Genomic DNA, 21,577 nt, shown 5'->3' with positions numbered 1-21,577 from the left:
ATGGGAGCTCATTTTAAGTCAATAATTTCTTAATATTGATGAAAAAGTTCTAGTTCCACTGCCAGATTATTTCATTTACAGCAAAACATTTTTCCCATAATATAAGTGAAATAATGTGCCAATGGAACTAGTACGCTTTCATCAATATTAAACAATTATTTACTTAAAACAAGCTCCTATAACTTGCAGAAAATGTACTTATAAGTTATTTTTCTTATTTCAAGTTGCACTAGAAACTAGACGAGTACTTAGCAAGATTTTCTATTTTTTCTGTGCAAAATGGGAATTTTGCAGAATAGCTCCTATTTAACAGAATGTTTTTGAACTAAAGTTGCTTAAATTGTGAATAAAAATGAGCACCTAGATGCTTTAATAGATGCCAGAGCTTCTTGAAGCTTTCAAAAGAGTGCAGAGTTAATCAAGGTGTATAAATCAACATTCATTCAGGTCAGTCACAGTTTCCTCTGATCATTTTCATGTCTATCTTCATTTACATTGAACCTTTTGATGTTTTTCACCAGTCAGCCTATCAGATCAGTCGTCCAATTCTCCGCAGACCAATCAGGGCCTGTGTGCCCAGAGAGCCGGGTTTGTGTAAGGCGCGTAGGGACAGTTGTTGTGACACACGCAGGAGTGGATCATCATGACGGCTCTCTGCAGGAGTCTTCCTGTAGGGCAGCGGAAGGTCACCTGAGCGGTGGAGGTTTGGTGCGGCGTGCAGCATCGAGAGTCGCTGCACTGGCCACAGTACTGCAGCTGGTAGGCTTGAGTGCTGAAGCAGCCATGATGCACAAGTCGGATGGGACCTGGTGACCTGTAGCTGGCTTTGCACCAACCCTTCTGTCCCCTCTGGGAAATCAAAAATATAGGTAAATCAGAAAGCTTTTTGCAGATTAAAGTTTCTACAAATTTTGCTGGACGACAAGTTGTCCCACAAGTTATTGCGATAAATGATAATATTGTTGCTTTGAGGCCATTTTTGAGAAATATGTCAATGGCAAAATAATGCAAAAACACATTTTTAAGTATCAATAAACTTTAAATTCTAATGAACATTTAACACTGGAACTGGAAGACATTTTAAATATCCAAAATAAATAAAACAACAGAAACAGCAAACAAAATGAATTATGAAGGAAAACAACATTTTCCTTCAAAAAAAGGGATAAATCATGTTCTGTCATCCAGTTTTTGGCTTCAATCACTGTCTAAGTCTGGATTTACTTCTGGTTTCTTCTGGTGCCGCTTTGTGACGCATGTCTCATGTTTATGAACTAAAAGTCAAATTAAATGCAACATAACCATTCAGACCATCAACACTTGCAATGTTATCAGTTTTACGATGTAGGAAGTGGCACAAATCTGATTTCTTTTAAGAAAGAAAAGATCAGAATTGAAAAAGTTGGATTTGAGTCACATTTGCTTGCTGTGTGAACAGTTCCTTCCTAATTTAGAGCAGGATTGCTATAAATGGAGATGAAGATAATGGTGCTTCTAAAGCTAAGAAAATACATGCAAATACTATGCTTATCCATCACATTATGCAGGGAAGCTCAAAATGGATCCCAAAAGTATACTGAAACACAAACAAACAGCTAATTGTCATTAAGTACTGCAGTACCTTCGGTGCCAAGAGAAACAAGAGGCAAAGTGACAACATGAACTTTAATCTCATTGCAGAAACTTGGACAATCGGAGGAAATCTACGTCCATAGAAGATCTTTGGTTAGCTCTGCATAACCTACCAGCTGAGTTGCACAATAAAATTGTATGGATGATGCTGTTTTGAATGCAAAAGGCGGCCATAACAAACACTAATTTGATTTAAATTTCTTTTCAGTTCATGCGCTACATTCTGTTAACCTTTGGAAATACAACATTTGTAAACAATTGCCCAGTTAGGGAATTTAGTAAACATAGTAACTCCTTGCTGCATCTATAATTTAGCTAAAAATGGAGAAAGATAATGATTATGATAAAGACTGTGTGGTTCAGAGGCAAACGCTGAAACCTTGTGGTGAGTAAAAAACGTCTGTGGTAAGAGAGGAAAATATGTTTTCTGTTTTGGAGGAAAAAGTTTGCCTACTGCTGCGTGGCAAATCCCAACTGCTTTCCATCTCTTCGCATAAGCAGCAGGAGATGTAATTAAACTTTTAGCACTGTCTAATTTTGCTTACAGGCAGCAGCTTAAATATAAACAACACCACAGTCTCTGGTAAGCTAATGTAATTATCTGAATGACTGAAAATTGAAGACTGAACATATTTCTATTTCTAGTTGCATATTTATGAACTGCTGCACAGCAAAACATATTTAATGACATAAAAGTTTCGATTTTGCTTATGCAATTCAAAAATACAATAAAAACAAGTTATTTTAGTTTCTGTTCTTTTATTTATTTATTTTTTTAATAATCACACTTCCTAATGCTAATTGTTCAGAAATATCTGAAACATTTTGTAGAGTTGTAGAGCTCACCCTGGGTTTCCTTGGTGCAGGCTGAACGGCCCCACAGGGCCGCACTTTGCACAGTCGGGTCTCCATTTGCAGCTTGCAGGCAGGATTTTGGTTTGAGACCCGAGTGGAGACGCCGGCCCCGCAGCTCTGGGAGCAGGCGCTCCACTGGGTGGCCTGCTCCACGCAGCTGGAGGCTGGCAGGACCAGCTGTTTCAGGACAGGAGCTCCTGCCATCGTTGACCCCGACCTGCCTGGATTCATGGCTGGAAGAGAAACAGACACAAACAATGAGTTGGAGAAATCTGCAGGATGAAGTTTTTGGTCAGCAAGGCGCCAAGACAATAAACTTTGGGATAAATAGTAAGATATTAGAATAAGAGGCTGATATAGACTAAGATTTTCTTAAAAATGTCAAGTTGGGATGTTTTCACAGTGGCAACACCATGGGGGGGCAATGGGAGGCCGTGCCCCCCACAGAGAATCATGATTATTTAAAAAACGAGGCATACAGAGTCTTCACTTCAATAAAGTTAAAATGTAAAATCCAATAAATAAATAAATATATAAATATATATTTTTTAATATCTAAAATATACTGTATGTAATATATGTAACATATTTTATATATTATATATATTTATTTAAAAAATATATCAGATATATAATATATACAAGATTATATATATAATATTTTTTATATATTTTGTATATTAGACAGTCAGAGAGAGGGAGCTAGCTAGCTAGCTAGCTAGCTAGCTAGATAGATAGATAGATAGATAGATAGATACACTTATTTTTTAATAGTCTTGTATGAATTGTTCTAACACAATACTTTCACTTTTAGTTTTTTAAAAATGATATTCTAATTTTTGACATGTACCTGTACGAACCTCCCTCTGCTCCAAGCCACCCAGGAGAAAAGCAGCTGCAGGAAATATTCCAGGATATAATGTAATGCTTCATAAGAACGCAGCTGCGGATGTTTTTGTGAAAGTAGGAAACTTTGACTGGTGGAGAGACGTTTTTAAATCTAAACCATGTGTCTCATAGCTGGACTCTGGGAGTTTCATTTTGGTCAGACTTTGTGATTTAATGCAAAAGTTAACTGGTGAAAATGAAAGTTTAAACATGTATTGTCTGTTTGCCTTCATTCATTCTTCTAAGTTTAAAGAGCCACGTTTTAATTGCTCTCAATGTGTTTAATTCTTGTACTATAAAAAAAACTGCATTCCTTTTCAAAACTGACTCAAAATCATGTTTCTCAAGCACAACAATAACAAAATGTTCCTTTGTTGTTTCCATAATGAAGTGTTGCTCACTGCAGTGGTGAGACTGGCTTCTTTTTCCCAACACCAGCCTCATGCACAAACACTCACTCCCCTTTTTTTAACAGGGTAACGTAATCTTCACGTGTTTAAACCTTCCCCAGCTGCGGTTTTTGTTATGAAACGAGGAAACATGGTGAGTGACAAAATGAAATGTTTTGAACCCCCCAAAAAGAGGAAAAATGTGTTTTATATTTGGCCTTTTGGAATTTTCCTTTGGCCGAACACACCCTGGTCTAAAGCGAAATCGCTCCAGTAAAAACTTCCAGACATCGACGGAGCTCATAAAGCGGATTGAACGATTATTTTACACATTTGCTAACTGATCGACAGAAATGAAGCCACACAGACCCAAACACTGGAAACTATGCTGTCAGTTTCCAGAATAAAAACTTTGTGATTTTATTAAACACAAAACCACAGCCAGCAGACGGCTTATGTTAGCTTAAAGTCTGGAAATGGGGCAGGAAAATCCTTCCTGCTGGACGACTAAAGCTCATTAATTAACACATTTCAAGTGTTTAATCTTACTAAGTGTCAAAATCGGTTCTTTGTCAACATATTCAACTTTCCTGTTTCTTTCTCCACATCTTAAAAATAATCTAAACAGATGCTAATCATAGCATGAAGCATGTTCTGGCAAGTTGAAACCCTGAGCATTAATGTATTTTATTAGGTGATAGACCAAAATAAAATTGTGCATAATTGTGAAAGTATAATGTGTGGCTTGGATTTGTATTCACTGAACAAAAATGAAAAAGAGAGAAATATAAAAAAAATTACTTAATTGAAAGAAAGAAGAAAAAAGAATGACATATAGTACAAAAAAGAGAAAAGAAAGAATAAAAAAGAGGATTTAATGACTTGAAAGGAAAAAGATGGAAAGAATGGCAAAGAACAAAAGAAAGAAGAAAATTATTTCAGACACAAAGAAAGGAAGAAAGAAGAAAAAGAAAACAGGAAAAGAAACCAAAACAGAAATAAGGAGAAAAAGAAACAGAAAGAAAGATACAGAAGGAGAAAAAGGAAACCTTTTATCTTTTCTACATCTTCGTTCCTCTTTCTTTATTAATTCTTTTTACAACGAATCTCTGACGCCTCTTTCTAATAAACTGACTGGATTTTATTTATGGAGATCAGAGTAAATGGAACAGAACTTATTTTCTTTCATTTTCTCATCTCTTGACATTTACACGCCCCTTTGTGTCAGTCAAACACATAAAATCCCAAAAATCTAATGTTTTTTTTTTAAATAAGGTGAATTTGAATAATTCTGCAACCTCTTTGAATTTCCAGAATAGTTTGTTTTCGGTTTATTCTAAATGTTCTTCTGGATTTGATCCAATGTGTGTTCATCCATCCCATCCAGGTGTCTCTTACCTGTAATGGCGTCTTGAATCACGGTGTTTTCCAGGTTTTCACACACCCATTCCCTGCAGCACTTCCCCGGTAAACGGACGAACTGCGGGCTGGGACAGTCCGGAGCGGGAAGGCGGCCCGTCAGCGGACAGGCCGACACGCAGCTCACTCCTCCACCTTGGCAGTGGCAGTAAGAGTCACAGGATGGCTGGAACGACTGGCCGTTGAGGTACGTGATGCCGTTCACCTTGCAGCTCAGATCCTCATCACCTGCAGAAAAAACATCAGGAAAGGGGATCTATTATCAAAATTCACTTTTAGCATGATTTTGTACTTAGATTTGGGTCTCAACTGCTACCAAAAACAGCCAAGGTGCTTAAAAAAACACCCAGCTGGTTTTTTGGCACTAAGTTAATGAGCTGTTCCAAATACAGCTGCCTGTCTATGGAAAAGTCTTTTGTTGTTTACTTACCATCCAGAAACCACTTGCTGCATTTTTGTTGTGCAGAAGGCTCCACTTCTACTTTTCAAAGATGTACGGTTTGCATTTTTTACAGCCGTGCGTATCAACATCTGATGAAATTACGCTTTGCATGGCTTGGTTGGTTTGCTTCAAACCATTAAATGGAAACATGCCTAATTTGCATATTGTTTTTTTGTGACATCTTTAAAAAATTGCTCAAACTTTGCATCCCAATTGCCTGGAAACATGACCAGCAATAATCAGACAGCTGATGCTTATGAAAAACAAGGCCCTTTATCTTTCACCAGTAGCTGCATTTACTATAAAGTTGAGCAAATTGCATCACAAAAATACATTTGCTTAATGGAAACACACCAATTTTGGAAAAGAAAGAAAGAAAAGAAACAAAAAAAACACACACACTATGGGTTTTGCACTAGAATGATGTGCAATATTAGTTTATTTTGCAAAACTGCAATAGAAACATTTTTTATATGAATCAACAACCTGATGTTACTGGCAGGAAGTGAAATGAAGATGATGGCGTAGCATATTTTTAATGACTTATCTAGTGAACACACATATCCATGTGTGATTTTAATTGTGTTAATTGCGTATTTTTTTAACATTAGCGAAATATCGACAGAATTTTGCACCAGTCAAGAAATCAGCAACCCTTACTACTGACGGAGAAGCCGAAGAAGACGACAGGAAGTGGTGGGAGGATAATAGCGCAGCATTTTTAATGACTTATGTAGTTAACAAACCTGTTCACGTGTGATCCTAATTGTGTTCCGTATTTAATCGAAATACCTCAATTGCGAAATTGTGTTTTTCGACATTAGCAGAATAACAGCAACGTTTTGCTAATGGAAACGCAGCTAGTGCAATCCATTACCCTCAAAGGACAGACATTAAACAAAAAGTGCCAACAGGAGCCATGGAAATAGAAATAAAAACATTTAGTCTTCCTGGAATATCACTGCCACCCCTCACTTGTTTCCTCCCGGCTGCACAGACTCTAAACATTCGCTGTCTGTGTTGCTCACTCATGCAGATTTGGTCTGTCATTCCTCCCAAGTGTGTCTTTCACTCACAGACACACTCTCCAGGGTCCCCAGGGAAGCTGGCGCTGAAGTCACACTGCAGTCCTTTCTGCCTGTCGCAGGGCAGCATCTCTGAGCACGACTCGCCTCGCTGCCGAGCGCACACCTGGCAGCACCTGCAGCCGTCCGGCACCAGAGGGACGCCCGCAGCGCACTGAGGGGCAGAAGCAGGGCAAAGGCAGGGCCTGTTGCAGAGCTGGCACAGAACCTGACAGAAAAACACGAAAAATGGTGAGGAGGTCCGAGAATGAAACATGCAAAGGTTGAAAACGGACAGAAAGCTGCTCCAAAGGAAAAAAATAGAGAAATATTCAGGGGCTGCATCACAGTTGGAGCAAACATTTAAGGGTTCTACGACATTCTATTAAAGCAATTGTGTGTAAAGATAAAAATGGAGTAAAGTTTCACCACAAAAATCCTAAACCCAAAATTTTAGATTAAAATCTGAACTTTTGGTTGTTTTTTTTTTTTTACAAAAACAAGGACCTTTGTGAGCTGTATGGTGGCATATTTGCGAGAATAAAGGTAAAAAAAAATTTTTTATTAATCTTAGAAATTTTCTGGAAGTAAGAAGGAAATTTCTGACCTCTAGAAGTAGAAAACGTGCATAAGAAAAACCCAGTTTTATTTCTTGGAAATTTTTGATTTTTGGAGTTAAGAAAGTATTTTTTCTAAAACAAAATCCTCAGGCTAATCTCAAATGTTCTGAATCTTTTGTTGTAAGCTTACTCCTCTTTTTTTCTGCAGGTCTTAGGATACCATTGCATGGTGCAGTTCAATAAATCCTGGAAAAAAGATTAAGATCCAAGATCTTACAAACAAAAAGTAAAGGTAAATAAATTTTTACAATGAAAAGTAATACATACATTCAAAATACATGATGGGTATTTCAGGTGTATGTTATTCTTCTGTCTTTTTTTTTTCTTTTGGCTTTTGGTCCATTCCTAAAGCCTGACCTGAAAAGTCAGAGGTTTCTCAACAGCATTGGTCCCAAAATCCAATATGGCTGCCCTGCTTTTATAAAACATAATTATTCCTGTAGCAAAGTAATACTTTACACCCTGTTCATGTTAAAAAATACTTTGTTTTCAGCTTTTAATAAGAATTAGTTTGATTTCTGACTTTGATTAACTAATTGTGTGTGGAAGAAGTTCAACTTTGACTCTCCAGTAGATTTTTCTGTCATATTTCCACTTGTTTAAAACTTTTAAAATATTATTCTGAGTTAATGTGGACAGGTTTTGGAAAGGCACATTTATCTGCACAGAGTTATGTAATGTTTTAATGTAAAAACAGATTCTGTTGTCTTTCCCATTCTGGAGAGTATAAAAAAATCATATTTTATCCCAATCCTTGATTAAAATCCCAAAAGATTCTGATCAACAATTTAATCTGAACAAATATTTTTTACCATGTGATTTTTTATCTACATGATAATTCATTCAAATTGAGTCTAAATATACTATTTTTGAATCTTTGTGGATGATGTAATCTAACAGCTGATAAAAAAAATAATGAGGACATTTTTAATGCTGGAAGTCAAAGATTAAAGTTTATTGAAAAATATCTTTGTCATGTTTAGTAGGCAGATTTTTTGTGCTTTTTATTTACCTCATAATAAAGTAAAAGCATTTACAATGTTTCCATGCTAATGATCCTCTAAAAGTTTAAATTTAAAGTTAGTGTGTTGTTGATTTTGTTTGAAAATCAAATGCTCATCCATGATAAAAATAATCAGCAGATATATAAATTCTAAATTAATTTTTAATAATATTTAGACTCAATTTGAGTGAAATACTGACCGGACTCTTAAAATAAGCATCAATCAAATTAATAAATGAATCAAATCTCCACCTCAGTTATTTTCCTGCATTTTCAAGTTTATAATTTAAAAGAAAAATCACAGAACTTTGACCTTATTGTTTTAATCTGGACCCTTTTTCCACTTCCTGACCGTTGATTTTAAGTTATAAGTGGATGAGTGTGAGCAGGCCTCACCTGTGTGGCCACACAAAGCAGCGCAGCCAGAGTAATCACACAGCGATCCAGTCGGTCCATTGTGATCCTGGTGCCGCTCGGTGTTTCCTGCTGTGTGATGGATGGGAGCCGTTTGCTAAGAGCTCTTTCTCATGCCTGCTGACTTTTATAAAGTCTGGCCTCTGATGTCACTGCTGTGTAAACAGCCTCTGGTCCGGCACCAGAAATGTTTCACATTCCTCCTCCCTGCTGCCCATTTCCACCTCCACACACACACACGCACACACACACCCACACACACACGCACACACACACACACCCGCAGACACGCCTCCACCCTGAGTTTTTTCCTTTCCTCATGCGCTTGGAGATTTCCGAGCTTCACTGGAGGAAAAAATACACCAGCTAACTGGTCTCTTAAGTAACAACCAGGGTTTTATGGCGACAGATGTGACTCAAGTTGAATCTATGTTCCAGATGTTTTCACAAGAAGCCGACGTGTCATTTTTGATAAGCGACAGATGTGTGGAACCGTTAAAGGGGCAGCATTATGTGTTTTCAAGGCACATTGTGTCATTTTATAGCATAATCAAGTAACTAAATTCTGTTGTTTTAAAGATATATATTGCTGAGACAAAATGCTATTTACAGACAAGAGACTCTGACTTTACTTTGTATAGGTATATGTTTGAGTAAAATAAACATTGTTCTTTTATTCTATGAACTACTGACAAAATGTCTCTGAAATTCCAAGCAAAAACTTAGTATTTATTTGCAGAAAATGGTCGAAATAACAAAAAAGATGCAGTGCTTTCAGAGCACAAGTAATGCAAAGAAAACAAGTTCATATTCATTTAGAAACAACAATACTAATGTTTTAACTCAGGAAGAGTTCAGAAATCAATATTTGGTGGAATAACCAAGAGGTGTTCAATGGGGTTCAGTGCAGCGGTCTCTAAATTTTTTTCCAGAACTGTGTATCAAATACAACTGGAAAGAAATTTGACTTTGTGATTTAACATCTTGAAATTGGACGTTAATTCCTGTCTTCAGGAAGTTATCACATCCTCCGTTAACCCTTTAACAAACTACTAAACATAGCATTTACTGGAAAAATACACCTTACAGGATGAGAAATGCTACAACAGACACATAGATAAAGGCAGTTTGGGCCATAAATGCTTCCAACTGCTCAAACGTCCAACTCTAAATAAAAACCAGAACTAATTTAAAGTTTTGGGTGTAGAGTTGTAATAAAAACAAAAAAGGTCTAAATGTTGTGTTTCATGTTGCGTCTTACTACATATTTAAGCTCCATTGCATAATTTGTATCCAGCCACAGGATGTCTAGACGAACGGCAGAAAGAATGCAGCTTCTAAATCGATCCATCCATTATGAGGTAGGATTTGAAAGTAACACTAGATTCCTGAATGTCAGGATCAGCCATGCTTCCCAGCGCTGGGCGGGCTGGAAACCAATCCTGCGAGTTATAAATAGACGTGAACAGACAGTGATATAGATGAACGTGTTAGCGTAGCGGCAGGATGGACTCCAGGTGGCCGGGAACCAGAGATGTACTGTAAAAACTCAAATTCAGCTTTCACATTCCTGGACTCTGCCGCATGTTTTCCGTCCACTCTGTGAATGACTGAGGCTGGAAGGATTGCATTGTAATGGATAATAGCTGTTAAACAGTTTATTTCAAAGAACTGAGATAAAAAATGAGACGTTTTCTTTAGTGAATTAGTAACGATGCTGTTCTTCAGAATGAAAAACCAGCAACGAGTCAAATGGAAATTAAATCCACTGGTTCTAATCAAGACAGAAACACAAGATAACACCAAAAAAAACAGACGGGGTCATTTCTACGACAGCGTATACTGATAAAAAATGTTCAAATATTACGAGAATAAAGTCATAATTATGAGAATAACATCAAAAGTTTGAGAACAAAGTCATAAAGTACTACAAGATTAACTTGTACGAGAATAAATTTATTAAATTGCAAGAATAAAGTCATAATAATGAGAATAGAGTCAATATTTTGAGATTAAAGTCATGTTATTACTTTAAACATAATAAAGTAATATTATGACTCTACTGACATAATACTATGACCTAATTCTTGTAACATTATGACTTTATTTCCGTCATTTTATTTTTAAAGTTTTCTTTGTGTGGCCCATTTGGTTGACTTTATTAAAGAAACATGGACATCGCCTGATTCTGAGTTGGTGGAAACATTATTTGAACCTATAAAAGAAGATGTTTTGAATTCCTTGCCGATTTACAAATGCAAAAACATAAGAAATATATCCTTTTGCTTGTAAATGTTACAGATTCAGTTAAAATCCCGGTGCTGAAAGCAGAACTAACCCTTCAAAATTCATGAGCCCAAATGTCTAACACATGTTTGGACACAAATCTGTCTGAAAACACCAACATATTGAACTTTAAAATGTTGGAGGACATTGTGTTGCTTCACAGTGAAATCAGACACTAACCAGGATTTCAACAAGGATGAAAATATAATATAACTTTCGACAATTTCAAAGTTAGAGGCCAATTTGTTCATTTGACAGCTGAAACTGAATCCAAACAGCTCCAGACTGAAGTGTCAGCAAACGATCTGAACAGATTTTCATCAGATTTTCTTCAATTTACCGTCTTAACAGGGCGCATACTGCCAAATACCTGTCAGGTTTGATCCTGTAGTCTTTTTTTGCTCATCTGGAGCAATTTTTAACGGATTGAGGAGAACTATCCTTTAAAGCTGCAGTATGAGACTTTTACAATTTTTTTTTTTTACATATCTGTTAAAACTGATACCTTGTCGGGACATTTTGTTATCAGACAAGAGCTCTGTGAAAAAATGTATCTCCTCCATCTCCTCCCTGAGCTATTATTGCCGAAATGCACAACTCCAGACCAAAAACAACCATTCATAGTCTGGAGGCGGGTCTTAGCGTTGTCAATCAACCTTGTGTATACACTAATAGATGTGCTAACAGTGGAGAAGAAAACCATTTATCTGCCATCACACTGAACATGATTTGAGTGTCTTGTTAACATACAAAGTCTATGTGGACAGGCGTTGAGGGCGCGTTGAGGGCGCGTTGCTGCGTGTTTCATGCAAGCATAAGGATATATTTCTAACCGCTGCACGGTTGAAGTGTTTTGAGCATTCTCAAAAAACTCGCGACAACCAATCGGAGAGACTCTGCCATATGACGTAGTGGCCTGTAGTTGGGTCCTGCCAGCAGATGCAGGAACCGATGCATGTTAGCAGGTCATCAAACTGGGCGTGGGTGAGACAAAAACACCGCTGATAGCGACCCTCGTCAGTGTCCAGCTAGCTTGTAAAACTCACCAAACGTAACCGGGAGAAGAAAAAAAGCTAAGAGGCTCCAACACGCGACGGCCGTTACCAGCTGAAACTGAACACAAAATGTTCAGCAAAGTCATCTGAGCCTCCATTATGATTGCAGAAGTTTTCACTACATATTTTTGGTGCAACTCTGTCAATGTCATCCGCCAATGTACAAAGAAACTGGCAACGGAAAACAACGGCTCGTCCCTACAGGCGTCTAGAGCGATTTTGATGCATTTGACATGCAAAACACGTTTGATGTGAACGCAGCATAAGAGCCGCCTCCTGGCTCTGATTGGTTGTAAGTTAGCACTGGGAGCGCTAGGAGAAACCAGAGAAGACTGATCTTTTGACAGATTATCTGCCTCATAACATACCGTCACGGCATTGTGCCAGTTTCACAAAGTATGTAAAAAATATATTTTTTGTAAAAGTTAAATACTTCAGCTTTAATACAGAAATGTCAGATATGGAGCCCATTTGAAGCAGATGGATGTTTTTTCTGTTTAATGAGTGTCAACTCTTCTAAAACTGCCAAATGTTACAACCAATTATTTTTAATAACAAGGTTTTTCTTTCTGTTTAGTTTTATAGTAAATAGGACCACATCTGTCTGCTGACCTTCACTCAGAAATCTGCTTTTATTTTTATTAGACTTGGCTAAATATAAAGAAAAAGTGACTTAAATCCTTCTCTTGAAAATGGATTAAATGTTTTTCTTTCTTTTAGTCGAGCCCAAAAGAATTAGCTAAACGGATAATAATGTGCAAAACCTTTTAAAGTTTTAAAGCTACAATAAAAATGTCCTTTCCCATAAAAAACAAACCTATTTAATGATTTAATTAGAATACTGGGTAATTTATTGTTGCTTTTGAAAATAAAACAAAATAAAATAAATAGGTTTTGCCAGTTTAAGCTGCAGTGTGAATTTCATTTATTTATTTTTAGAAAAAAAATATATATATATATATATATATTCACTGGTTTCCAGTGTATGGAAACCAGTGAATATATTCCACTCGCTATCTATAGGCAATAAAAAGACATGACTACAACATCGTTAGTTACATAAAAATGTAAGAAAAGTAAACAAAAAAATTATAATTTGAACAATGGAACAAAAACAAACTGTACGTTTCCCTGAAATGCTGGTAGCTGCTGTGAGTCAAATTATAGAAAAAACTGTGAAGGCTCAGAAATAATACAAAAATCATTTAACTAACAGAAAAAGGCTTTTCATACAACCAGCAATGTTGACATTTCTTCATCTTTCGTCTGCAACCTTACGCTGCTCCGTTTGTGGAAAACAAGCCCAGTTCACTTTGTTCTTAGTCTGAAAATGTGTTTTTGTCTGCTGACCATTTCTGACCTCGGCAAACACAAAGTTTGACTGTTCCAGTGCGCAGCTCTGACCGGTGCCAGGAGTGACTCAGAATAAGCAGCCGCCACAACCCAAATCTTCTTCCAGGACAACATTTGACACACGCTGAATAAAATGCAGAGTAGCTCCCGATGCACGTGCTGCTGGTTGCTGTCTGAGGCTTTTAGCTCCACGTGTTGCTGAAAGTTTCCCGTCACAAAAACGTAATCCTTCCCTGCTGAATGAGTCAGGTAGGAAGAAAAATAATGTCAGACGTTTACTTATGATTTTCATGGTCATGCTGGCTTATGCTTCCAGTAAAGTAGAGGGATGATCCATCATTTTCTGGTCGTTACTGATCAGTTCTGTCTGAAAACGGGTTTGGAGGAAATTGAATTCTCATTTTCATCCAAGTTATTAGAGCATAAATCTGAATTTAGACCTGATGTAGTTGCTCAAAACGACCACACTGTCTTAAAAAATAAAAGCAGCTAAATGCTAAAAAAAAAAAAAAAAAAAGCGCCCAGCTGGCTTTTGGCAAGAAGTTCATCTTTTTTCTTTTGTACTTAAAAATAACTCTTCCCATTACCTAACAACCCAGCAAAAGTCTGTCTGTTACCTAGCAACCCCAGCAGAACACTGCCCGTTACCTAGCAACCCCAACAGAACTCTGCCCGTTACGTAGCAACCCCAGGCAAGTTCCAGCAAGTTTGATCAGCTTGTTTTACTTTTGAATTAGCCACTTCAGCTTTTCAAAGATGTACGGTTGTATAATTGCTCATCTGTTTGCAGCCATTTTCATGTGAAAGTGCAAAAGTTGACTTGGGGGCGTGGCCAGCAGCAGTTTATTGAACAGCTCATTCTGAAAGGAGATCATAATAGGCAGAAGTGAGCAGACTAAAAATTCATCATATAAGAATGATTTTCTGCATTATTATGATTTTAAATCTCACAATTATGACTGTGAATCTCATAGTTATGACTTTGAAAGTGAACATCTTGACTTTATGTCTCATAATTATTGATAAACGTCATAATTATGCCTTTCAGTTTTATAATTATGGCTTTCTATCTCATAATTATGACTTTAAAGGACAAAATTGTCATGATTTGCGGTATGTAGTGGTGAGGTAGATGCGGTGGACCCAGGTCATAGTGAGTAATGGTTGTTTAATGACGAAGGTACAGAAAATCCCAAAGTCCAGACAGTACAGGTGAGCAAAAGGCTAGGAGCTCAATCCCTGGTAGCAACTGGTATTTGGCAAAGATGATGACGCGACATTAGACCTGACAAGAAAACGCAGACACAGGTGGGATTAAATACACAGGGGAGTAATCAAGGAAACAGGAGACCGCTGGGACCAATCAAGGGGTAGACAGAACAACACGGAGACTCCACTGAACACAGAAACCTACATAAACACACAGAAAAACCAAATCTTCACAAAAGAGTTTTTATCTCACAATTATGACTTTATATCCCATAATCGACTTTTTGTCTCATAATTAAGACTAAATCTCATAATTATGACTTTCTATCACATAATTATAACCTTAAATCTCAAAATTATGATTTAATCAAAATTATGACTTTATATCTTGTAATTATGGCTAAATGTTATAATTATGCCTCTGTATTTCATAATTATGGCTCTAAAGTCCAAAATAATTACTTTTATCTCACAATTACGACTTCAAATCTCATAATTATGACTTTGAAAGTCAAAATCTTGACTTTCTGTTGGGCATAATTTTTTGTCTTTCATGGCAGAAATGGGCTTCCATATATAAGTGATCAATACATGGCCAAAAACTAGAAGTGAACCCTGATTTAAAGCAGCCTGGCCTTTCAGCCAGAGACTAAATACAGCAATCACAGAAATGCCACAAGCTGAAAGTCTAAAAATGTTCTGGCGCAGCCATGGCAGACCACAAAGTGGAAACTGTAACAGCAAGGAATTTGGAGATTTGATTTGGAACGATAACATGACTAATGTGTCAAGATGCGGTCCAGATGTGAGCCGCCGGTGGGAAACACACTCACACACACAGACCTAACATGGAGGCTTCCAAATGGGATTTTTCATACAGCTGCCAAAATGTTTTCCATAAAAATTACACCTGGATTCCAGTCATTCCTGCCCGACGTGTGAAAGTCCCACGGTGTTGCCAGGGAAACACCCGGAGCGGACAATACGGACACCATCCTGTCCAAAGGTTGCCTCTTGACCTTCACAGGTGAAAGATTGCTTCCTGTGTCAACAGATCCTATTCACTCCTAGTGACAGCTGCAGAGATGAACACATTGGTGAAGGTGGAGAGACAAATGTCGGCGGTCAAAAACTCCCAAAATCAAGCAAATAAAGTAGCCCAATTTTTATTTTTATTTTTTTGAAATAGATATTTCGAAAATGTCCAAAACTTGAAAGGGACTTTAACAGCGGTGTATTAGGGCCATTTTAGATAAGAAAACAATTCACAAAGTAAATTTCCACCAAAAAACTCAGAAATTTAGTCTCCAGCTTCACTTTACCTAGACGACAACTCGAAGACTCAAAGGCAGTTTGCACTGCAGCCTGTAGTGACCCAATTCCGATTTTTTGTCAAATCTGATTTTTTTTTTTTTGCCGTGATCATTCACCCTTCCAAAAATATGCAACCTGTATATGTTCTCCGGTGTGAACTGCAAACGACCTGAAAGTGCCCCGCATGCGCAGTAGAGGGCGCAATAACGACACATAGGGAGCATGCTCAGTTTTTTGCCAACTGCCACAAAAAAAAAAGAAGTGCTCAGTGTTTGCAGAAGTAAACACGGATGCTAATGTTGGAGCATAGCTTACGATTTTGAAGTTGTTGTCCGACCGGAGCCAGCACATTAACAACTTAATCCTTATCATAGTCCGACATGGTTGTTATTTTTCTTTTCTTTTTCGTTTGTCGAGTATCATTGACTTTCCAGTCAACCTGGATGTTAGGTCACATTTGAATCGATACGTATCAGATACCCTAGTGGCCTGGGGCGCACTCGAAAAAAATCTGACCTGTGTTGTTTAGTCTGTCATGAAAAGATCAGATAAAAGTTGCATTATGCAAAAAGAAATCTGAATTGGGTCACTTCAGGATGCAGTGTGAATGCAGCTTCCTCAGCTTCTTTTATTTTTGGGAATTAGTTTTGCAGCATTAATGCTTCATTCCTCACTGCTGGCCTGGGCTGAACTCATAAAGCTAACTCAGATATTTTTCTGTCTCTCTGGGCTTCATCCTGGCCTCACAGGCTTCTGAAGTGTTTGTGGAGAGCTTATTGAAGCGGCAGAGAGTGAAAATATTCTTGTTGACACACCTAAACCAATAGCGAATCCATTTTTGGCTCCACTTACTAAAAATAAAACCAAACAAATAAACAAGAAACAACCGGTCAATTCAAGAGCAAAAGTCAAGCTGTGCAGAGTAAACAGTGAGAGTGTTTTCAGCGGAGACAGGTGCCAACTTCACTTACAGGAGAGACAAAATGCACAGACACCGCAGAGATCTGAGGCAAAGGAAGGTCACTTTAATCACAAACACTGCTCAAAATGAAAAATACTCAAGAACAAATGAACGAGAAGCCTGCAAAATACAGCTTCAGCAAATTATTCATCAGATTTCATCCCACATGCATCACCGGCATATTCAAAGATCTTCCAGCAGCAACAAAAACAGTGATTTGATTTTACAGAAAATTGAGTTTGAACGAGTGCAGATGTGAGATAAACAATGTGAGAAACGCCAGAGTTCTGCAGAACTGAATTAAGGGTGGAAAAACGCTGCAGCAGCTGAATGCGTGTGAAAGTCAGAAAGCAGTTGTGCTTTTAGTGTAGCTTTTGTGAGACAGAATGAAAGATGATATTATCCATCCACAAAGCTTGGAGGGCGACTTTTGTCTGGTTCAGAGTTCTGTGAGAGAAAAAAGGAGAAAAATAAACTTTTAATTTGTTTAACTAAGAGGAGGTTCACATTGGGGGCTGTAATCAAACTGTTTTCTATGTGGTTTCATGAATAAAAGAGCATTATTTTCTGTAAGAATACTAATTTATGTAAAAAATGAAATGTAGGTTTAGACATTGCACCCACTGGCGGTAAACTTTAATATAACATGAAAGTTTTAATATGTTTCAGTTTTAAGGTTCAGGATGTTTTTGTTCCTGGTTTAATGTTGTGTTTAAGCCTCACACGTTGTTTACTTTCTAAAACTACAAACTGCCAGTGGACATTGGACAATATTATCTGTAGATGCAAATAAAAGAGAACTTAAGCAGCATCTTGTATTTATTTTGACTTCTATTTCACTTAAACCAAATATATCTCATGTATTATCACACCAATATTTTTTATTGTTTTATTATTTAAGTCTCTGGTTATCCCCTGGTAAACCTTTTCCGACCATACGTTTTCCATCCACTCAACTTTCCACCAGTGTAATAGAAGACAACATTCCTCCTTCCTTGCTGTTAAAATGGATGAAGGCAAATTTACATTACTATTCCATTATCAATATATTATTATACAATATTATACAATATTATTGTTTATTTGAATTTATAATGACATGCCTAATCACCGTGTGTAATAAATCTATATAGAATACCAATTTCTTCTTTTTAAACAGAGCCACCAAAACAAATAAACTTTTCAATGATGTTCTAACTTATTTACTTGTTTCTATAAAATCAGAAGCCAACAAACGGATCAAGTTCAAACACGAAAAACTAAAATAAACTGGTATGAAACATGTCAGAGAAGCATGTAAAAGTTATCATAAAGTAAACATTGAATAGTCACCCAAATTTTATCACCTAGATGATAAATTTCTTTACTTTTTTTTCTTCAAAATGGCTTAGAAACATGTCTGAAAGAAGTAAGAAAACAACTACAAATAGTGACGTCACAAAACACAACAGAATAATAATAATAATAATCCATTTTATCTATAAAGCCCTGGATAAGTACATTTAAAGCTCAGATTTATAAATGTATTACTTAATAATAACTTAATAATAAATGTATAAATCTCAAAGGGCTCATACAGTTTGTGTCACTGCTAAGATCTTCGGCTTGGACAAAATGGGTGGATATTTGGCGCCACCTGCTGGAGGAACGTAACATAATTTATCCAGCATTTTTCCTGTTAGGTTTTAATCAGCACTTCCTTCAGAAATCTAAACCCCTAAGTTAGTTTATTAGAGGAACTGTTCTCAAATTAGTTTTTATTTGCTGGTTGCTGTGAAGTGCAGGGAAAATGGAAGTAGTTATGTTCTTTTTAAAATATAAAAAGAACGTAAATTACTGGTTTTCTTACTTTTCTGAAATTGTAATTATTATTTTAAATGTTGCGAATATTTTGCACCTCTATGTATTTGTCAGTCGTGCTGAGACTTCCTTCATTTTCGCATGCAACACTTCCTCCGTAAACGTGATCCTATCTTGTTTTGGCGAGTGAAAATGACACCGCATGTCTTCTGTTTGGTAGAGCCTCAGCTGTGTGCTCACTAATGAGCAACTAATGGATGTTTGTGCAGCGGATAAACAATCAGCCGGGGAGAAAATGCGTATTTTCTCCATTACTAATGTGCTAATGTGAGCATCTCTTGTAAATAAACAGGTTTAGCTTTAGCATTGAGTCAGTGGTGCAATAAACACAGGAGTCTGGGAGTTTTCCAACAGGTTGCTTCATTTCTTATATTCCTGTAAATCCTTGAACAATTTATTTCTCTGTATTAGTTTCTGCTTTTGCATAAAAAAGAACAGAAAAAGCAAACAACTTCACAAGATATGTTGTGTTTGTTTTAGCTTTGAAGTTTACTAAAAACTCTCCAAACGTGTTTTTTATTCTTAAAATATATTTATATCTTTTTTTATATAAAATTTTTAATGAGTTGTGTTTGTTTTAGCTTTGACCTTTGCTAAAAACTCTCCAAACGTGTGTTTTTAAATACATTTTTAATTTTATCTTTTAAATTAAAGTGTGTTTTTTTTGGAAGAATTGTTAAAATAAATACATAAATGACTAAATAGATGAAAACGATCCAACTTTCTGCAATGCTAGGTTGTATCTAGACGTCTGACAACGGCTCAGGAACCAAAACTGTCGACCTCAGAAGTAAAACCCAGACGTTGCAAAAATAGAAAATAAAAACATAACGTTAAAGGTTTTGGTTAGGCCTGGATTGGAGCAGCTGCTTTGTGAAACCACCAACAACCCACAGAGCTCCAGAGGATCCCAGAAGCCTCTGCTAAAAGCAGAGCACAGACTTTTATTTTTTCACTCTAAGCATAGCTTTCATAACTTTACTGAGCAAAAACATGAAAAAAAAGAAAGTATCCGGACAAAATTTCTAGATATTGCTAACAAAATTTTGTTGTTCCTTCGTTTTTGTTCTGTTTTTATAAAACCCACATAAACCTGATGAGAAAAAACAGAAATTGTGTTTGGCAAAGCGAATATAGAACATTTTTTACCATGCAATGCCGTGGCATAAAAAATGAGGTTTTGAAATGAGGCTTCAGGGATGTTGCCGTTCTGCAGTTTTGATGTGTGTGTTGATAAAACAATGCAGAAATCTTCCTGGACTGCTGGAACATTTTAATGAAAAAGGGAGGAAAAGTCTGAAGCTGAGAGTTTCTGTTTATCCTCAGAAGTGACTTCAGTGGAATTTGATCCAAGAAAACCTACTGTGGGTGATAAATGTATACGTTTGGAGCTGGATTTTTAAACAAAGTAAGCCCAGAAGAGATTATTACTGACCTTAGATTCACATTTAATATGGAAGTGGAATGAGGAAGGACAGCCAGATATGCTGATGTGGTCAGTTTTACAGCTGCATCGGTCATTAAACCTGCTGCACAGGCAGATTTGATTTATTTTAGTGCAATTTTAACATTTTTCTTAACAATAGATATTTTTGCATGACTCTACAGAGCAAATAGAATAATAAAAAAAACAAAACCAGGCAAAATATTTTTTTCCAAATCAGTTTCCGTCAATAAGAAACTGCAGGTGTGTGTCTGGTGGATTTTTTGGTAAAAATGTCTTTGTTTTTCATTCAGTGGGTAAAAAATCCAGAAATGTAACTCAAATAAGAGTAGAAATACTTCATAATAAAATTACTCAAGTAAAAGTAAGAAATTATTCAAGTATGAGCCAATGAGCACTTTGTAAAAAGTCTAGTCAAGCAGCACTTCTTCAAAATGTTTTTACTCATGTAAAAGTAAAAAATTAGTCATCCAAGAAAAATTACTCAAGTAAGAGTCAAAAAGTATTTGGTAAAAAGTCTCAAGTACTGAGTAACTTATCAAATGATCAATCATATAATATCTTAATATTTCATCATTAGATGCACCAAAGTATAAAGTGAAGTGGAACTTTTTGGAATTTTAAGGATCAAATTGACAATAATTCATGTAAGTAACAAAAAATAACAAAATTGTTTCTTTCAATAAAAAAAATAACAAAAACTGCAGGTGTGTGTCTGTGTCTGGTGAATCTTTGGTTCAGTGGGTAGAGCATGGGCGTAGGTTTGAGTATGGACGGTCGTGACATGTCACGACCAATATTCAAGGGATATAAAATAGTCCCGACCAATTTTTGCCATATTCATAAAAAAAAAAAACATATGTATTTTTTAACAAAAACAAAATAAATAAACGAAAATCTACATTGATTAGTTTAATATTTCAATATACTACGCAGTGGTAGCATTCATTTTAAAATTCGCTGTTCTGAACTATGACGACCCATGCCGCTATTGGCTACACAAGATTGTATGATCAAGTTATGGTTATGGTTGGGGGGAGGGGGTTATTAAACCAATGTAGTGCCCCCCCCCCCCCCCCCGGTCAAAAATGGTCGGTCCGGGGGGATGGGAGGGGGGCTCAGTAAGTTGTAAGGTCCCACCAAAACTTAGACCAAACCTACGCCCTTGGGGTAGAGAATCCAGAAATGTTAATCAAGTAACATTTCTTAAGTAGTGATACTTTAAACTAAAAAAGTAAAAAGTGCAGCGTAACAAAAATACTCCTAAAAGTACTTTTTTTTCTTCCAAATTGAGGAAACGTAGCCGCTTTCCAACTCTGGACTAAAGTTATAAAATCTTTTACTGCGAATAAAAGCGTTGGGACCAGTT

The 21,577-nt window shown here is 36.6% G+C and overlaps 1 protein-coding gene across 1 annotated transcript; it reads right to left on the bottom strand.

Moving 5' to 3' along the window:
- Nucleotides 1-201: 201 nt before the first annotated feature.
- ccn5 (cellular communication network factor 5) lies at nt 202-8,977 on the bottom strand. The gene is made up of 5 exons (XM_028010186.1): nt 8,709-8,977; nt 6,702-6,918; nt 5,163-5,411; nt 2,479-2,720; nt 202-849 (listed from the first exon to the last, which is right to left on the bottom strand). Exons 1-5 carry the CDS (start codon nt 8,766-8,768, stop codon nt 562-564), a joined length of 1,056 nt encoding a protein of 351 aa, XP_027865987.1. The 5' UTR covers nt 8,769-8,977; the 3' UTR covers nt 202-561.
- Nucleotides 8,978-21,577: the final 12,600 nt, after the last annotated feature.

Source organism: Xiphophorus couchianus, chromosome 24 (genome assembly GCF_001444195.1).
Source record: "Xiphophorus couchianus chromosome 24, X_couchianus-1.0, whole genome shotgun sequence".
Taxonomy (NCBI): Eukaryota; Metazoa; Chordata; class Actinopteri; order Cyprinodontiformes; family Poeciliidae; genus Xiphophorus; species Xiphophorus couchianus.
The sequence above is the reverse complement of the archived record's forward strand: the minus strand, read 5'-3'. Positions and strand labels throughout refer to the sequence as shown.